Here is a 20,113-nt window from a genome sequence, read left to right as displayed (position 1 = left end):
ATAACATATATCAATATTTTCCAAAGTTAATTGTATCCAGAAAGGATTGTTGGAAATTGACAATTTGAGTAAGGAATCTGCTAGAGACAGCCAAGGTCCAGCCCCGACTGTAGTCTCTTGTAAATAACATTATAAAATATTTACCTTGTAAATATACTGTATCCATGAAATACGCTATTCGTAACTTATTTTGCTATATTGACAAGCTCGTAATGGTTTTTTTTTTTAAGTAAATGGCATGATACATATATTTACGTAAAAATAAAAGAATTTATTACAGAATTACTAACACAGTGACGTACCAATTTAGGAGTATATTGCCTTATTATTTTGTAATTATGAAGTTAACTGTAACTAAAATAATATACTTAGTATCACAAGTAATTCATTTTGGATTGATGTTTATTATGCGAATCAAATCAATTATTAATTACGTAGAACTATTGAATTCATATTGTAAAACTATTTACATGAATGTCAGTTAATTGAATGTTATTGTAGAGATGAAAAGCATGATTTATAAGAGAATGTAGGAGAAGCCTCACAAACGTCGCGTGAAGCCCGAACCACGCCGGAGCAGAAATAGATTTAGTCACACTGCAAAGGGTTCTATTAATAATACATATTATAGAAACTTGTGTAGTTAATTTGCGTAAAGTGTCACTAAAAATATTTCTAGAAGAATTAAAGCACATAAAAGGTACAATAGGGTACAAAAATAGTGATAAAATAATTTCCATAATTATTTTTAGGTTTTAGTAGCGGCAGTGATATATTATTTGTATAAGCAATATATCTCAAAAATTTACTCAAGAAAACGAGTTCCCAAGAAAAAATGATCTTTTTAGCGATATAATCATGAATTGTAAGCTTTTATCTCATTATAGCAATGACATTAATGTGGACGAAGCATATTATGTGATATTGCTATAAATTCCCGATGCTTTTTGTCGAGTCTGCCGAATGGTTCTGTTCGAATGGGTTCGCTCAAATGAACATTGACACTAGAAACACTGTTCTAACGCTATTACAATAAATGTGATATTGCTATAAATTCCCGATGCGTGATATCGCATAATAGAAATTGCGTGATGTCTACCTATACATGTGCAAATGTCACTAAGCGCGAATTTACTTGCTAGCTACTGTGTTGAGTGCATTGTCCATTAATAATGTCATTGTATTATAGTCATTATTCTATCCTCACTACTGAGACTCGTGACCTTCACTAATCAGAGTAGCTTCGTTACACTAGATGACCTTTCGCCTTTCACTACTCTGTAACTCTGAGATTAATTTGTAAAGAAAAGCTCATGTCATTCTCACCAGGTCACTACAGTGAGCCTGTATTCTTTTACATCCTTTTCTTCGTTTTTACTAGTGACTACCCGCCTCTCCAGAATGTCAGTGGTCCTGCTAGAAATATATTTAAAGAATCTGAATATACGTATTAAAACGTTGAGAGCCTATCCTGAATATGCAGTACTTTAACTTCATGCAAATAATTTCAAGCGTTTGGAGAATTTTCCTCCATAAACACATCTCACGGCTTCAGTCCCTTGTTACCACAACGTAAGAGCATATATCGAGAATACTATCAATTTTTACTAGACTTATTTTAGTATTTTCTAGTTAAGTTTTTGACACTAACCAATACCATCTGCAATCTGTATTATTAATTCAATGAAAACAAATTAGTATGACTGACAAAGGTGTGTACCTACTATTTATATCGGATTTCCACAACCTACTTACAACATTCGCCACTGGTATAATAAAATGTAGTGTTGTACAAAGAAGGTTTCTTGGAAGGACTATTTCCTTTTATTATTCTTTTATATAAGGCTGCGCGCACACGGCAAAGCGAAGTTTCGGATTCATCCGCCAAACGACGTTTGCGTTTTGTTTGCGAGCCGATTGCGTTTTAAATGCGTGTCAAATGCGTCAATATTTCGACGATGCTGTCCAAGAGAAAACACGGTTTTCAAGGGGATTCATAAACGCCTTTTTTTGAAACTGCACCCTGCTGCGAGAGTATTTATCTTTCATTACAGTGGCGTACAAGGGTAAATAAATCAATATAAAATCAGTACATAATATTGCATTATACCTACATTTATTTTCCCACTATTGCTTCTTTTGGAGCTGGACTGTTTTATATCGAAAGCGTTTTGAAAATTACCTATTGTTGAGCCTATTATATACCATCATCATCAATACTATCGACCGAAAGCCATAATATATAATAGTAAAAAAAATACGAAATCTAACATAAATTTGGATATTTTATAGATAGGATAATACAATTTATCTATTACAGTTTGGTTTAGGCATAGCTTGATGAATTAAAAAAATGAACTTACAATATGTGTGATACGTATTTTTAATCTAAAGTTAAAAAAATAAGTAAGAATGAAAAAATGTGCACAATTTTGTCATATCGCCTAAAATATACCAATACTATTATGGTTTGGTAAGACAGGGCTTAATTGATTTTTAAAATCCAACCATTACCATCTGTAAATTGTAGTCGTATTTCAATAAGAACATATACAATTGACTGAAAAAGGTTAATGTGCACTATTTATGGCGGACCTTAACAGCTTACCTGCACCCTTTGCCACTGTACCTACATTTATTTTCCCACTATTGCTTCTTTTGGAACTGGACTATTTTATATCGAAAGCGTTTTTAAAATTACCTATTATTGAGCCTTGTATGTATCATCATAAACTTTGTCTGATTAATACTATCAACCGAGGGTACTTGATGGAGTTTGAATTTAAATTCTAATTAATTTAAGTTTTGTACTATTCCACTTGAGTATTTTTTTGCGATCAGGCTTTTGCCTTTCAGCATTTGCGCACTCGCCAATGGCAAATACACATTGACATCAAATTCTAGCTACAATAAAAAAAGATTATAACTTAATACACGAAGAAAGGGTAAAAACCTTATTACCTAGATACCTACTAAGTAAATGATGAAGTATAAAAACATAATATTTTGAATAATTTGAATATTTGCAGTGTTTCTAAAAAAACCCGTTGTAAATACGATTAATACATTCGGTAGGTAAGCGTATTAAAATGTAATTTCTCGTAAACAATAGTTTCTCGTTGTGCAATATGTTGGGAGTTTAATAATATTAACTAATGAGAGATGTCACCAACTGTAACTACTCACTAAATAAAAAAAACGAATAAACAATGTTAAGGTATAGTTCGTAATATGCAAATTTAAATAATTTTTGATGAATACCTATATACCTATACCGAAAATATTTATATAAGTACCTATAGATACGTATTGAATTACCCACCTACCTATTCATATTATTATGAAATACATATTTAAAATAACACCATTCTTTTGGGAAGAATACAAGTAGGTGTGCATTTGGTTATATTCGATATTAAATAAGTATGTATCTTTAATAGAATCATGCCTCCTTTTTATGATTGTAGAATCTTTATGTAGGTATCGAATCTATAAAATATTTTTATTAAATTTAATCTGTTTTTAAGCGTGAAGGCTCGCCATAACTATAAGGTAAACTAAACCATTATTATTTATTTTGTAGTAAGTATGTACTTCTTTAATTATTTTTTTTATTAGTTGACACTTTTATTTTCTATAGATACACTAAAATGGAAACGGGTGCCAATAATAACATATTGAAGTGAGAATAATGAATACCTTCCTACTACTATCGATAGGTATGTTCCTGTGTACTTGTGTAGGTACATGTATATTTATATTAATTATGGTTTTCGTGTTATAATATATTATTTGCGATTAATTGATAACAAAATTTAGATAATTTATCTATTCACCCGCTACAGTAAAATCTATAAAATATTTTAATTAAATTATATCTGTTGCTCTACATTGCATGAGCGCCACTGAAGCAATGGAGTAATTAATTATGTCATACAATACGTGCCATCCTACCTACCACATGTTCTTTTAAATCTTCCCATTTAGGCCAGGACCGAACTTTTGAAAGCTGAAATTTATGGGGGCGCGTATTAAGAAATATTACTGATTAACCACATAATTATGTTCAGAAAGGCCTAATAAATTTTATTTACCAATGACAAACTCATGACCGGATGAGTGGGTATTTTTCATTAAAAACTTGGGTATAATGTAAAGGTTTAAGCCTACGCAATCTGCACCTAGCACATTGTCATATATAATAATATTATGAAGAATGTTAAATCTCAGTCGGTTCCATGACAAAACAGGACAGTGACAAAACAGAACATGACAAAACAGAACACCTGGAGAAAACCTGGCTGTTCTGTTTTATCATGTTCTGTATTGTTATTGTTGTCGAAGTCATGATGAATTGTTCGCAACCAGAAAGATTCACTTGAATGATTAATGCTTATTTAGACTATGTCTGCATTTGCGTATAGCTAACAAAAATCCGCATGAAAGTCATTAAAAATAATTTCTACACTATGAAAATATCATCAAATTAAAAAACGCTTTCGATATAATATAACAGAATTCTATTCCAAATCAAGCAATAGTGGAAAAAATAAATATAGGTAAAATGGTAAAAAAGAAATACTTAATAATTATGTAGGTAATGTTTACATATTATATTTTTATATTTTATTTATCTTAGTTCGCCACTGGCGACAAAAAAAAGGTTTTTTTTAATTCTTCGGATAGTGCAATAAATAAATTCTTACATAATAACACTAACGGTGAAAGTACTAATATCCATAATAGCTACAAGTTTGCCGAACACAATAAGGCACATATTGTATGACATAATTTATTACTTTAGTCCGAAAAAATTAAAAAAATCTTCCTTCTTTCTTAATTAGTGTCATCAAGAAATTCACAGTGGCGTTAATGCAATGGGGAAAACAGATATAATTTAATTAAAATATTTTATAGGTTTTTTGTATTTAATTTGTTAGAACAATGTAATATATTATTATACCTATTGTATCTTTTATTAAATAAACATTTAAAACATATTATTCATAAACATTTGAAATATCTCCCCTTAAAATCTGTTCATATTTCCAATAGAATATTATTGCTTAGAATTCAATAGCTACATATTAAAAAGATAGCTATTGTAATGAGACTATATCAGGTAATTTCGTGTTAGTGTACCTACTAATATTTCAATCTATTTTTTATGAAAGGTGTTTTGAATTCATAACTACCAACTTTTTTTGAATATGTAATTGAATAATATGGTACTGTAGCGGCTAAATAGATAAATTATCTAAATTTTATTGTCAATTAATCGCAACTAATATATTATAACAAAAAAACAATAATTAATATAAATATACTTGTACCGATACAAGTACACAAGCACATACCTATCAATAGTAGTAGGTGGGTATTCATTATTCTCACTTCAATATATTATTATTAGTACCCGTTTCCATTTTAGTGTATCTATAGAAGATGACAGTGTCAACTAATAAAAAAATTAATTAAATAAGTACATACTACAAAATAAATAATAATAGTTTAGTTTACCGTATAGATATGGCGAGCCTTTCTTCTCGTGAAATACTTCTTCTCATAGCTGTGCTGTGTCACAACTTTTTATTATATTTTGTAAAACTGCTTACCTACCGAATGTATTAATAGTATTTACAACAGGTTTTTAGAATACTGCAAATATTCAAATTATTCAAAATATTATGTTTTTGTACTTAATCCTTTACTTAGTAGGTATCTAGGTAATAAAGTTTTTACCCTTTCTTCGTGTATTAACTTATAATCTTTTTTTATTGTATTAATAAATAATAATAGTACAAAACTTAAATCAATTAGAATTTAAATTCAAACTCCATCAAGTACCCTCGGTCGATAGTATTGATGATGATGGTATATAATAGGCTCAACAATAGGTAATTTTCAAAACGCTTTCGATATAAAACAGTCCAGCTCCAAAAGAAGCAATAGTGGGAAAATAAATGTAGGTATAATGCAATATTATGTACTGATTTTATATTGATTTATTTACCCTTGTACGCCACTGTAATGAAAGATAAATACTCTCGCAGCAGGGTGCAGTTTCAAAAAAGGCGTTTATGAATCCCCTTGAAAACCGTGTTTTCTCTTGGACAGCATCGTCGAAATATTGACGCATTTGACACGCATTTAAAACGCAATCGGCTCGCAAACAAAACGCAAACGTCGTTTGGCGGATGAATCCGAAACTTCGCTTTGCCGTGTGCGCGCAGCCTAAAGTAAAGTACGTTTCAGCGAAAATCAAGCGAGTCCGTTTTATTCTTCTTGTGTTAGAATCATTAGAAGTATGCTTTCGAAGGCGTTGTAATTTCTTTTCCTCTCACCGCTTCAGATGATATCTGCTAAAACATCTAATATTAGATAGAGTATTTCATTCAGAAACATAATCAAAAGGCGAGTTTCGTTCTTCGCATAGGTAATTGTTTCATAAACAATTCGTTTGTCGAATGATACGAAGATTACATAATATTTTCATCACAGCATATTTGTAATATTTCTTTTTGTATAATAATTCGACGCATAACATTTGCAATACGATCGTTCTATAATTTATAACATAATAATCATCATCATCATCAGCCTGAATCTATCCACTGCTGGATGAAGGCTTCTTCAAGCTGCTTCCACTTCTCTCGGTCCTGTGCATTACGTTGCTACGTACTTCCGCAGAACTTTATCATTTCATCGATCCAGCGGCCTCTAAGTCTACCTTGCGGACGTTTTGTACTTCTTGGATACCACTGGCTGACTAGATTTGTCCAACAATTGTCTCTTCTTCGAGCTATGTGTTCAGGCCATCTCCATTTAAGGCTTTTAAAAAACTCTATTACATCGCAAACCCTTGTCTGCTTCCTTATCCACTCATTCCTCTTTTTGTCCTTTCGCGTTATGCCCAGCATGCACCTCTCCTTACCACTTTGTGCTACTCTTAGTTTCTGGATCTCTCTTTTACTTAGGGTCCACGTTTCACACGCATATGTGATCACGGGAAGCACATACTGGTTGAACACTTTGCGCTTTAGGCACAGTGGATGGTCACTTTTGAAGACATTATTCAGGCGGCCAAAAGCACTTCAGCTTAGCTTTACTCTACGAACAATTTCATCGAATATGCATCCATCTATAGACACTTGTTGTTCCAGATAGATGTAGCTTTTCACCTGTTCGAGCTGAGTGCCATTAATGAGGATATCTTTTTGGCCTGCAAAGCAGTTGAACATGACTTTCGTCTTTGTTACATTTATTTTCAAACCTACTTTGTTGCTTACTTCAGCGAGTTCCTGCATTCTGCTTTGGAGGTCTTCTGAGTCTTGCGAGAAAATTATTATGTCATCGGCAAAGCGCAGATGACTCAGGTATTCTCCAGTTATGGGGATCCCTTTGTCATTCCAGTCAAGTTGCCTGAATTAGTCTTCAAGGGTAGCTGTAAATAGTTTAGGTGAGATTGTATCACCTTGTCGGACTCCTTTGCTGATAGGAAATCTGCGCGGTGGTTTATGGAGATTGACAGATGCTGTTGCGCTACTGTATATATTATTTAAAATATTTATATAGCGCCCAGGGATTCCTTGTTTTCTGAGTGCGTCGAGTATTGAACATTTCTTTATCGAATCGAACGTCTTCTTATAGTCTATAAAACCCATGCATAGTGGCAGTTTGTATTCCTGGCATCGCTCTATGATTTCTCTGACGACTTGGATATGGTCAATAGTGCTGTATCCTCCTCTAAATCTGGCTTGTTCTCTCGGTTGGTTCTCGACTAGTACATTTTGCAGAACTTAAGAATACGGGTCTAATATTATATTAAGCTTAACTGTGAGACATTTTCCGATCAGTTAAATTGATACTTTAATGAGGAAAATTTGATAAGTAATGTAAACGATAAATAAAACAACAATAAATATTATTCAACATACATAAATCGGAAACATATTATATACCTATCAGTAAAAAAAAAAAAAAAACCTACCGGGTGGAACTGGAACAACTGTCGGATTCCGATTAATGTGCTTTCCTAATTAAGCCATCTGTACCCATCTAATTACGACGACATAGATGCAAGTGCAAAATTTTCTTATGTTTTTAATGTGTTTACGAATTACATATATAGATACTAATCTTTTTAGCATATGTATTTATGTATTTGATTGATGTATATAATAATTGAAAACTTACATACTATTTTGATATGACGATGTATACCTACAACTCTTCAAATGGTTATCTACAGTACATACCTATTATTTCACGAATACAAGAAAACATCTTTTCCCAACATATTTTTTTTGATTTGAGAATTGACAAAAGTCCCTAGGGATCAAACTTGAAGGTCAAAATGAATTCGGTAGCAATTTGAACTTCTTTTTGTATTTCGGCCATAGCAACTGCTAATATAAACTGGTGCATTGTCATGATAAAATACCACTTTTTTATGGCGTGATTTTTTTTTCGCAAGATAGTTAATGAAAATGAATTCTTATGCATCCAAAATAAATAATTGCCTTGACCTGTCTAGCAAACAGCACCAACTTTTTCTTCTTCAGCACCGGGTCGTCTCTTTGTGTCCACCGTTTTTTCCAAATTCGATAGATCCGTTTAGTAGTGAGTTATAAATAAAATTGGATTTTTTCTTCAATATTACATATAAGTCATATTATTACCATACCATCATCATCGTTTCCACTACCCTTTGTCTGCCGCTAGCTTTCTCCACCACTTACATCTCAGTGGTCCTGTATTTTTAGATCTATCTATATAGTCCAACCATCGCAGTCTAAGTGCCTTCCATCCTTCTGAGTTCTGACTAGACATGCCAAACGGAGTTGCTCCAAATAGTGGTTGTACCTTCCTCTTCACGTACCATCTTCCGCATACGGCTACAAATTTTCCTTTCTTCTTAATTTTGTCTTCTCATATACAGTTTCCTTTAATCTTATTTTGATAATGCGCAGCATTCTGACTCATAAGTCAATGTGTGCCGTATGAGAGTTTTTCGTAATTTTGTTTGGCTTTTCCGTACGATTTGTTTGTCAGAGTAATTCTTCTAATATACCTACTCAATTATTATAGCCTGCCACTTACCGAAACGGATGTCCTATTTCTCGTTCGTGATGAGAGCATCTATAAATAATAAAATACTAAATGACGTGCTTTTAAAAAAATGTAAAACTTATTTTTTTATCCATAAATAATAATATTAAACAATCTGCATATAGACAACGACAATGATATTCGAGTTCACGAAGTGACTAGGTAGGCTGTGGAGACTATAACTTATTATTGATCATACCAGACATAAAAAAAACGGTTTGAAGTTAAACACATAATAATTGTTTAATAGTTACACTTTATATATATTTAACTATTTCTTTTATTCAAACGAATAATTCACAAGATTTAAGAATATATCATTCTGATTATTGAACATTATATAATTTAGTGAAACACTTTCTGAGAGAGTATATTATAACCAATAGAAAAAATCTTTTTTGAAAAAAGTAAGCCACCCGGCCGGGAATCGAACCCTGCATCTCCACGGGTAAACGCCCCGCCCCAGTCGTCGCATTTATCCAATATGCTACGGTGTGAAATACTAATAGCGACAAATTTTAGCTATTGGTCATTTTAAAACCTACTCATCGGCGTTCTTCGAAATCAAGCTACTTTGGCAATCGATTTTTGTTTATTAAATCAAAGTAGGTAACTATTTACTATTACTTTTGATTACTAACCGACGTCGTGGAATTTCTCCAATATTTTTTAGAAGTAACTACTTGCACTTGCTAATAATTTATAATTAACTATTTCTTTTATTCAAACGAATAATTTACAAGATTTAAGAATATATCATTCTGATTATTGAACATTATATAATTTAGAAAAACACTTTCTGAGAAAGTATATTATATATATATAATATATATATATATATTTTTATCCGACATATTCTATAAAACTTGTCAAACTATATTTCAATAATCAAAGCCTTCAGGAAACGCACATTTTATAATAGTTTATTTAGTTTATCGTTACATTTAAAAATATTTATTTTTTAATGATTTGAAATACGAATTAATTAACTACAATACTTTAAATTGTAATATTTTGTTTTCATTGCCCCTAGTGGCACTCTGTAGTATTTTTTCCAAAAACAATTAAAACAATTATTTCATAATGTGAACCAACACAAAAAAAAATCAATCAAAGAATATTCCGATGACATAACCACTCCCAATATTGCTAACGCTCCACGTATATAAAACTGCCACTTATAGTAGGTAGGTACTGCACTTAACTTGGCAAACATAAGCTAAGCAACATACCGAACTAAAACATTATTGGTCGTTTGATGAATGGCATCAAACTGTGAGTGAAAAACAGATCTCATCAATATATTATTTGAATTAGGTACTTATCAAACAGCCCTAGTACTAATTTTATATTCGTAACTTTTATATTCATATTGCTAGTATAAAAACCACACAAGTCCTGAGTATCTAGAAAATTGTATTACTTTATTGAAATTGAAAAGACCCAATTAACCATATCGGAAATCATCAAAAAGATCACAGGATACATATTGAACTTACTTTGTTTATTGAGAGTCTAAAAATATAGAACAATTTTCTATTTCCAAAGCTACGATTGTAAAAAAAATACGAATCCAATATTCCGCACCACATGGAGATTGGGGCTTGGTCAAATTCAATATTTCACGGATGCGACAGCGGTGATTTATATTAAATACAAGAAAACAAAGTGAGAACCATGCTTTATTTTTTGTATCCATTGGTAGACTATTTTTATTAATATAGATGGGTAGATATTTCATTTGCTCAATTTGACTTTAAAAAAAACGGTTTATACGTATTTGTTGTGTAAAATTGTTCATACTATCTCTTCTTCAGTATCCATATTTTATCTGAATTCTTTTGATCTCCACCTTATATACTTGAAATTCTACTGTGATTGTATTAATAATTAAATAGTATGCACACGAACTTTATAGCTGGGTTTTGCTATTTGTATATTTTTAAATTATTAAAATACAATATTTAGTAAGATAAATAATATAAATGTCATCATACATCAATTAAATAATGATTATACGTAAACACTAATCAATTTTGATATACATTAACTCACGGACTGTCTATTTTAATAATTTATTATTAATATCCGAGTAGACAATAATTAATTATTGAAGATAGGCAGTCATTTGCAATATAGCTCTTATGAATTCTTGGAACGACTCGCTCTTGCTTGTCTTGTACATGAGATTCTTGACAGTGGTGTCTCAAAACTATTACTTGAGGTATTGAGAATTAAACGAGTATAAGTGATGTAATTAAATTATGAGTTCTAGCAATTTTCTTACCAACACATATATATTTGAGGCCCGATACTTTTGATTTTTTTTGTTCGTAAACGACATATACAGTGATTCTATGAATTAATTTTAAAATCTCTATCAAAATGAGATATAATAAATTCATTTAAAAACTGATATCTTTTTATATTACTTATTAGTTTTACTAGCGGCAACATTATTTTTATTCATGTTCAAATAGGGTTGGCATAATTTGTCAACACATTTTAATAAATAAATATAAGTATGTAATAATTTATTCGTTGTCCTTTTTTGTTACTGCACATGTATCACTTTGGAAAAATAACTCTTGATTTTAGTTGTAAGTAGGTATGTAATCTATCAAACGTATACTTTTTATATGTTATGTGTTTGAAGCATAACACTTTTTTCATCCTTATATAAAATCACTTTTTTCAAATGTATGATATCGAACGTCCGAACAGGATTCAAATATTATATAACTCTTTTGTATAAAAATTTCTAACCATTTAATTTCTAACAATCGATTATATCCCACGGATGTGGTGTATAAAATAGAATTGATGTTATATAGGTAACTTATAAGTAAGTATTAGCTAATATGAATGCTTTGGCCTTACGTCTTGTCCTCCTTAAAACGCTGTAAAAATTAACAAAAAGATCGATTGTTTTCTAAAGAATTTAAAAAACGCAATCGCATATTTCAATTATAAGATAAAAACAGAAGATACTTAATCATAATATCATATTCAGAATAAAATTACTATTGAATTTTCGAAACTATGTCATATGTAATACGTAAAAATTAATCTGTCCATATTATCCTGTTTTGTTCAAGATGACCATTCATCATCCATTAGCATATTGGTACAACTTCCTTTCAGTTTCTAATTATAATCCTCCCAATTACATCTTTCTCCCCCTTGTTTATTTTATTACTATGGACTCACAATATGAATTCACCTTCTCTTTTTTCTACCGATTTTGCCAACAATTGCCACTATAGCTTAGTGATTGTTGTATAATAAAATTTAAGTCTTATATTCAAAGATTACAAGGTGGTGCTTCAAAAATGAAAAACTACATGCCTCAGCTTGTAGTATCTTGTTGAAATTGCATCTTGCATGAAAATATGTAGGTACTTTGGTTTATATTTCACCGCAATTGCATTCTTGATCAATTCAGAGAATCCCTTTACTCTAAATACTCTACAACGGTGTTTCTATATCGCGTTGAGTACATATTAATGTATCGAACTTAAATAAGCTTATGAATTTCCTCACGCGGTAAATATTCAAGTACGTTGTTAATACGTCAATGTTATGTACCCATTTTGTGTCGAAAGATCGCGGTGGTTATGCCGCGTTCTGACATGTAGATTTATTTCGTTCAACAGTATGTTGAATGACAGTTAAAACTCTCTTAATAAGTGGGAATCATATTATTATGTAAACCTAATTTGAATAAAACTATGTTGAGGTCCTTTCTAGGTTTAGTCAATTCAACAGTGAATCATTATTCGAGTGAACTGGTTTCCTAGGCAAGTTGCCTACAGTAACCAAGATGCTAAAAACTCGCATCGGTACGTAAAACGTCGATATGACGTGGGAATATACCTATCATATTCTTTTTTCAACATTCAACATAAGTTGAGCAAAAAAAATTGACACGTGAGAATGCGGCATAGGACAACACTTTTAAAAGCATATCAATTTATTAAAACCTAAAAAATCATAGATATTTTAAATGAATGCATACCAAACCATATATTATGATAACTTACTTATTCGATAATGCATAATATTTTATAGTTGAATATTTTACTAGTTTTTATGGTGATTACTGATTACAAATAATCAAACATATTACGTCATATTATTACATCATGGATACCAATTTTCAGCGCCTATTTGAAGTGTTAATTAGGACGCCAGTGAGTGTCAGGGTTGAAATGGAAGCCTAATTTAATTAACTGTTGTCAGGAAATGAACTGAAGTACTTCCGTCGTTCCATTATTAGGATCTACATTAATCTAATCTAAATGGAGGCAATATTTATTACACAGTACATAATATACCTGCAGTAAATGATATAATATCTTTTTGATATTATAAATACATTTAATATTTTTTTAATTTGTACCGTATTTACATCGGGAAAAGTTTATAAGGTTAATGTCCCCATATTCCATTGATGAACAACATTTTAATCGGTTGGTTCAATTTATTCATTTTCTAATATTGTTCGCAGGCCGCAAGGGAACAGATGTGATGAATCACCCGATCATTATCTCCCGAGATCATACATATTACTGAGGTCACTCTGCATTATGTATATAACTCAGTATCAGAAATAGTAAGATTGTTTACACTGTATGCTGGCAACAAACCTTTTAAGATAGGGTGCTTAAAAATGAAAATGAGACAAAAATATACTGTCAGTTTTTTTATAGTCACAGTTTGATGTACATTCATCACTATAATATGCGCTACGCACTAAACCACATCAATATTGGTAATTTGGCATTATAACTAATCGATCACTGTTTTTTTGCAGGAGCGCGTCGATTTGTCACAATGGCGTCATATCCGGTAGGCGGCCGCAAATTGGCGCCACGCGTCGATAGCTAGACCATCGCTGGAGAGCGATGAGTCTCCCGCCGGAAACGGCCGACGGGAGAGGAAGCGACAGAAACAAAAACCCCCCAGACACAGAAGTCAACGGTACACCCAAAACGGACCCGCCAAACAAAAACTCTAGTGACCTGCTAAGGCTGGTCTACGAATTACCAGATGACTTCCAGGAAACCAAATGGGAAACGAAAAGTAAGAAGAGCCCAACGGAAGACGATGAAAGAAAAGATTATAAAAATAAGCTGATATCGGACAATGCAGCAAAGGGAGAAGAGATGCCCAGCAAGGAAAAGACGATAGACGAAGAAAATGCTCTCAATGCCGCAACACTTGATAGAAACAACACCGACGATAAATCGCGGCTAGAAGAAGACAATACAGATGAACAATCAGATAATGTCTTTATTAGCAAAGATGATAAGAACTCTTTAATACCTGGAGGGGCTAGTTTTATAAACAATGGATTTAAAAGTCAGACAATTAGCGTAACTGAATGTCCGAGTCCAATAAGCCTGGATAGTCCAACAAAAATTTCTTTACATAGAAATGCACTTTTACTTAATATGTCTCCAGCAAAATATGCTGACAGAGAAACACCTCAAAGTAACAATGGGAGGCATAGTTTTTCTGGTTCTTCAGCAAATTTTTCTGTTACCCCAAAAGGATGTCCACTAAGTCCTACACCGTACAGAAGTGGATCTTTAAGGCACCATTCTACTAGTCCTGTAGATGTATCTGTTTATCCAAATTCCGATGTGTCCGATGAGGATATGGATGCTTTAAATAAGACTTTACTTGGCAACCCAGATATCTTGGAGAAGTGGTTACGTGAAAAAGCTAGTCCAGAGATTTTGAGACGAGTACACGCCATCTCAGAAGCACCCATTGTGAATTCTGGGTCTAAAAGAACTTCGGTAACATCGGAACTATTCCAGTTATGGCTCGCTTCATCACCGGTAAAGGTTTGTTCATTCTAATATACCTTTGATGCAGAAACGCTTTCTTGTTTAATACACATAATTACACCAACAATATATATATATATAATACAAAATAAAAATAAGTTAATGCACCTTATAGAGGGAATATTACTGTTATAATCTTTGAGGTTAAGATTGTATTTTTAACCATACCTGATACTAAGAATATCATACTATGGGTCTCTACATATTAGAGGTTGTATTAATATTTTTTGATTTACGATAAATGAATGTTAGCCTCTTGCCCAACCCAATATAATAAATTTAATAATTTATAGTGCCATTATTATTTAATACCTATCTAAATTTTCATATTACGTACCACATTTCTAGTCTCCGGATACCACGTGGAAATAGATAAGATATATTATAACCTATGTTAAGTATATAATATGTATAAGTATATAATATGTATTTAGAAAAAAACGTCAAGTAATACTTTAGCTTTAAAAACCAAACCAATCATTACACGATACTCATAGTCATAGTGTATCTACCTAATGATATTATAAAATTTGGTATATTGAATTTTGAAGAAACCTATTAATTCAATGAATAATACAGAAGGATAATAATAATGAGGCATTCTTTATTAAGCAAACATCATTCAGGACACCACATATCAGAAAAAATATGTTATATAATAGGAATGTTTTTGAGGTATTCCGAATTATAATGTGAATGAAGTTATTATACCAAAGGTGTAATATCGAATATTGTTATTCAGCTACGTTTAACGTGATTTTTTTGCAAAAATAATAACGCTGATACGTCCGCATCTATTTTTACAATAATTGATTGTCACTCACGTGATTGGTAGACCAAGGGAAGGCAAGTGGCTAGGAAAGAAAAAAAATGAAATCACCACTGGGGTAAAATATTGTTTCTGGTAAATTTAGGTTTTTGAGTTTTCATTAAGATATTTATTTTTACTTTTATAGGCTATAATAAAATTCAAATAATTATTACTAACTATAGGGAATATACTTACCTCATATTATATGTTGTCATTTTTCAAGCCTGGTTTTAGAGGTTCTTGATATAATAGTATTATTTTATTATTCTGCAATACAAGCGACACACACACATTTTTTTTTTGGGGACAGTTTCGATGCTAAAATGTTGACAATACATTATATTTGCATGATTTATATTACTGTATATTTGTAATGTATTAGCTATATCACCCACTGTGGCCGCGCGGCATAAGCGTTGGACTATCACGCCGTGGGTCTCTGGCTCGAATCCTGGGTATGGCAAGTACACATATTGTTTTTCAATTTGTGTGTGAGTCAGGGTATGGACCTAATAGGTTGAGCAAGTGGCTGACATCCATTTCTCGTAAAAAACAAAATCTGTTAATACAAACCTCTACTCTGTGGAGGCCCATATGATCCTATTAGGATCGGACATGTTAAAAAAAGCTATTTCTCTCTGATGCAAGTACATTTTGATGCGAAAGAATTTGCATCTTTGTTGCGCGATCGCATAAATAAAACGCCCATATTACATCTCTTTCATGCGCGCCGCACGTAATCGCTTACTCACGTATAATACACCGGCTTTATCGAAATAGATACTTACAAACATATATTGATATTCAGAATTACTTTGCTTATGATTTGAAAAATGGTATTATTGGGCGCATTGACAAGAAATTGAAAGACGACACCGCCACCTGGTATTTTTGTCTAGTTTATATATTATAATAATAGAATTAATTTTCAGGCCGTCGATTATCTAGGTACACCCAATTCTCCTTACCGAATCTAACATTATCATAAATTGAGAAAGATTGTATTGGCGGATAAAATATAATAAAACTATTTTTTTACTAGATTTACCATTAGGTACATTTATAAAAAAATTTTAAACTTTTAATATAATAACTATATTTATAAATTTTAAATACAGCAGATGGCTTTTACTAAAAATAGCTGTTTTCCTGAAATATTATCCCATAATAAGTGAAACAAAATAATGGTTAACATAAAAATGAAAATTTTTATTGCAAGTGAGTATTTTATTATACCAGACTATAATAATCCGAAATATTAATTTACAAATAAGCGAATGACGAATGAAAATAACGGGAGAATTTAGTTTTTCGTCTCTATTTAAAATACTGATTATTACAAGTACGACACTACGTTTGGGTCCAGAATCTCCTATATATTATTATCTCCTATATATTATTATCCTACAGCTGTGCCCGTTTTTGCGAGCGATTGTGTGACTTATTCGTCATGTCCAATAGGTTTAAATGAAAAATTCAGTAGAGAAACGTTCTTTATTCAAGTATAAAAGTATGGAATTTGATAAATTTCGTTGCGTTTTAGGGTTTTTTAGGGTTATTTTGACTGTTTTACAATAGATTTTCGATCGGCACGTGACTTTTTTTACAACACATATTAATTAGGGAATTTATTTTTTCGATGTGTTTGCAACACTGAAAATATTATATTTCAAAATGGCGGCTACTCCGTCAATCGTAATGACAATATGATAAATAATGCCTTTGTATTAGAAACAAAAGATGTTTATTTAGGTTTTGGTGACTTTTAGAAACGGATACTACTCTCAATCAAGTGATTTGGCGAATTGTTTATGTTTTAGTGAATTTTTAATCCGGATATTATTCTCAATCAAGCGATTTGGTGCGATCTTAATTAACATAATATTACCCTTTCAGTAGAGGTTAAATAAAACTACCTAATACATGTGTACCTATATTATATTAAAACACTATACTTATCCTAATAATACATTCAATCGTTTGAAGTTGTTATTATAATATTAGATTCATATTACCGGCGAAGTATACCATGTCACATCAATCTGACAGCTGCTGTATGTTTATAATGTGTCACCGTCACCATTCTAATTTAAGTTGTGAAGCAAATACCTATTGTGTATCTACTGTTGATGAAGTTATACGCCAGGTAAGTGCATATGCTCCTGGTTTAAAACATCATTCTGGTTTTCTGGTCATTATGACATTATTTTAATGCAACACTTGACGTATATTATTTACGGTCACATTCATAACTGATATTATATTTTTAGACCGTGAAAAACAATATATCCGTACCAATATGGCAGAAGCATATAAGTCGTATTTTGGCGATTTTGAGATTTGAATGCCAATATATCAAAATATGCCTACTTTATGTTATGGCAAAAGCATATATCTCTAAAACCTATAGATTTCTCGTAAAACGACTTGGAAAAACAATACATGTCATAAAATGTCAAGCTCTAATAAGCCAAAAGCATATATCTCTGACATATACGTTTTTGCAAAATATAAAATTTCAAACTCTAACAAGGCAAAAGCATATATGTCTGACATATACGCTTTTGGCATACAGCTGTCTTTATTGAATTTATAAAATTAGCAATACAGAGGGATTTATTGGTAATGATAATTTCTTTTATTTTGTTAACTGTCAATTCATGGTGGAACTGCATTGTATCGTTGTTTTTATTTAATAAAACGCAATTTTTTTGTAGTACTTATTCCACTTTGATTACAAAAAAATGCGTTTTATTAAATAAAAATAACAAGGTAATGATAATCGTGGAAAACACTATCCCATAAACAAGAAAACAAACGAACGGGAAGAAGTTACTGAACACATAGAAAGCTTTCCTAAACATGAAAGTCATTATTCACGTCGTCGCACATCCAAAGAATACCTGTCTGGGCAGCTAAACATATGCAAAATGTTTGAAATGTATTGTTATATGCAAACGGAAAAAATATGATTTCTGTGTCATATAGTATGTATGCTTCAATTTTAAAAAACACCGGATATATATTTAAAGTACTTTGCAAAAACACATGAAAAACTTGTGATACATACAATATTAAATTAAAATGTGCTACAGATTTAAAAATAAAACAAATATTGGAAACCGACAAGTTTGCAAGTGGCAGATGAAGGCTATGAATAAAAAAAAACGATAAGACCAAAGCTCTCCAATATGAAGGTAAAATTGCTTTTTTAGCATTCGTCCTGCAGCAGTGTTTGCCAACGCCTTCTCTTAACTCAAGTATAGTGTACTATAAAAGGCAATTGTACACATATAATTTGACCGTAAGAAATTGCACATCGAACCAAGCCTCATGTTATATGTGGCACGAGGGAATAGCTGCAAGGGGAGCCAACGAAATAGCGTTTTGTGTGATAAGTCTTCTGAATACCTTAAGTCCAACTGTTGAAAGTGTTATTGCATCCTCTGATTCTTGTCCGGGACAAAATAAAAATAACATAATAACTGCAGCTCTATCTTACTTTGTAAGTACATCACCAACTATCCAGGTCATGGACCATAAATATTTGCTCCCAGGCCATACTCAAATTGAATGTGACACTGACCATTCACGTGTTGAAAAAACCAAGAAAACTTCCAACATAGAAATTAATATTCCCCATGATTGGTATCAGTTTGTTAGAACAGTAAGGGGCAAGAAATTTTTTATTGGTAAAGAGATGTCTCAGGATGAAATTTACAATTATTCAAGACTTCTTTCTAATCAACTGGTGAAGCGAAAAAAAATTAACACAGTTGTAGAAAATGTCGTTTGGAACAAAATTAGATCGTTCAGGTATGAGAAGGAGTTTGGTTTAATAAAATTTGAATATTCATTACATGAAGATGACCCATTTCTTCAACTTGATTTACGCCGTACGACAAGAGGAAGAAGGAACATTGTTAACATTAAGCAATGCTATAACGGTCCTCTGCCAATAAATCAATCTATGAAAGATGACCTCATCAGTTTATTGCATTGATAGATCCAGTTTATCAAACGTTTTATATAAATTTAAATACTTACCTGTTAATTTTTATATATAAATACTATAAGTAATACTCATAAACAACTGTTTACCAATATTATTATCACTGTTAGTTTAATTTTATCATGTTTTCATTTAATTTCCATGCTCTTGTTTTAATTTCATAAGTTTTCCTATAATAAAACATCTATTATTGTAAATGATATGTCAAAATGTTGAAAATATTTTTATGCCAAAACCTCATATGTCATTAAATGCTCAATAACTTATTGAATTACTTGATTTTCTTTTTTATCAAATATATTTTAAAACTATACTAGTTTT

At 31.5% G+C, this 20,113-nt stretch overlaps 1 protein-coding gene across 1 annotated transcript in view; it reads left to right on the top strand.

Moving 5' to 3' along the window:
- Nucleotides 1–14,224: 14,224 nt before the first annotated feature.
- LOC147067264 (cGMP-specific 3',5'-cyclic phosphodiesterase-like) overlaps nt 14,225–20,113 on the top strand; it is a 164,372-nt gene continuing 158,483 nt past the window's right edge. The window contains exon 1 of the mRNA XM_085954983.1: nt 14,225–14,966. Coding sequence (XP_085811109.1) covers nt 14,280–14,966 — 687 coding nt within the window. The 5' untranslated portion in view covers nt 14,225–14,279. The remainder of the gene's footprint in view (nt 14,967–20,113) is intronic.

This window comes from Rhyacophila brunnea, unplaced genomic scaffold, assembly GCF_057557595.1.
Source record: "Rhyacophila brunnea isolate RB1 unplaced genomic scaffold, BYU_Rbru_1.0 scaffold_4, whole genome shotgun sequence".
Lineage (NCBI taxonomy): Eukaryota > Metazoa > Arthropoda > Insecta > Trichoptera > Rhyacophilidae > Rhyacophila > Rhyacophila brunnea.
Note: the sequence above shows the minus strand (reverse complement) of the source record. Positions and strands in the feature narration are given on the sequence as shown.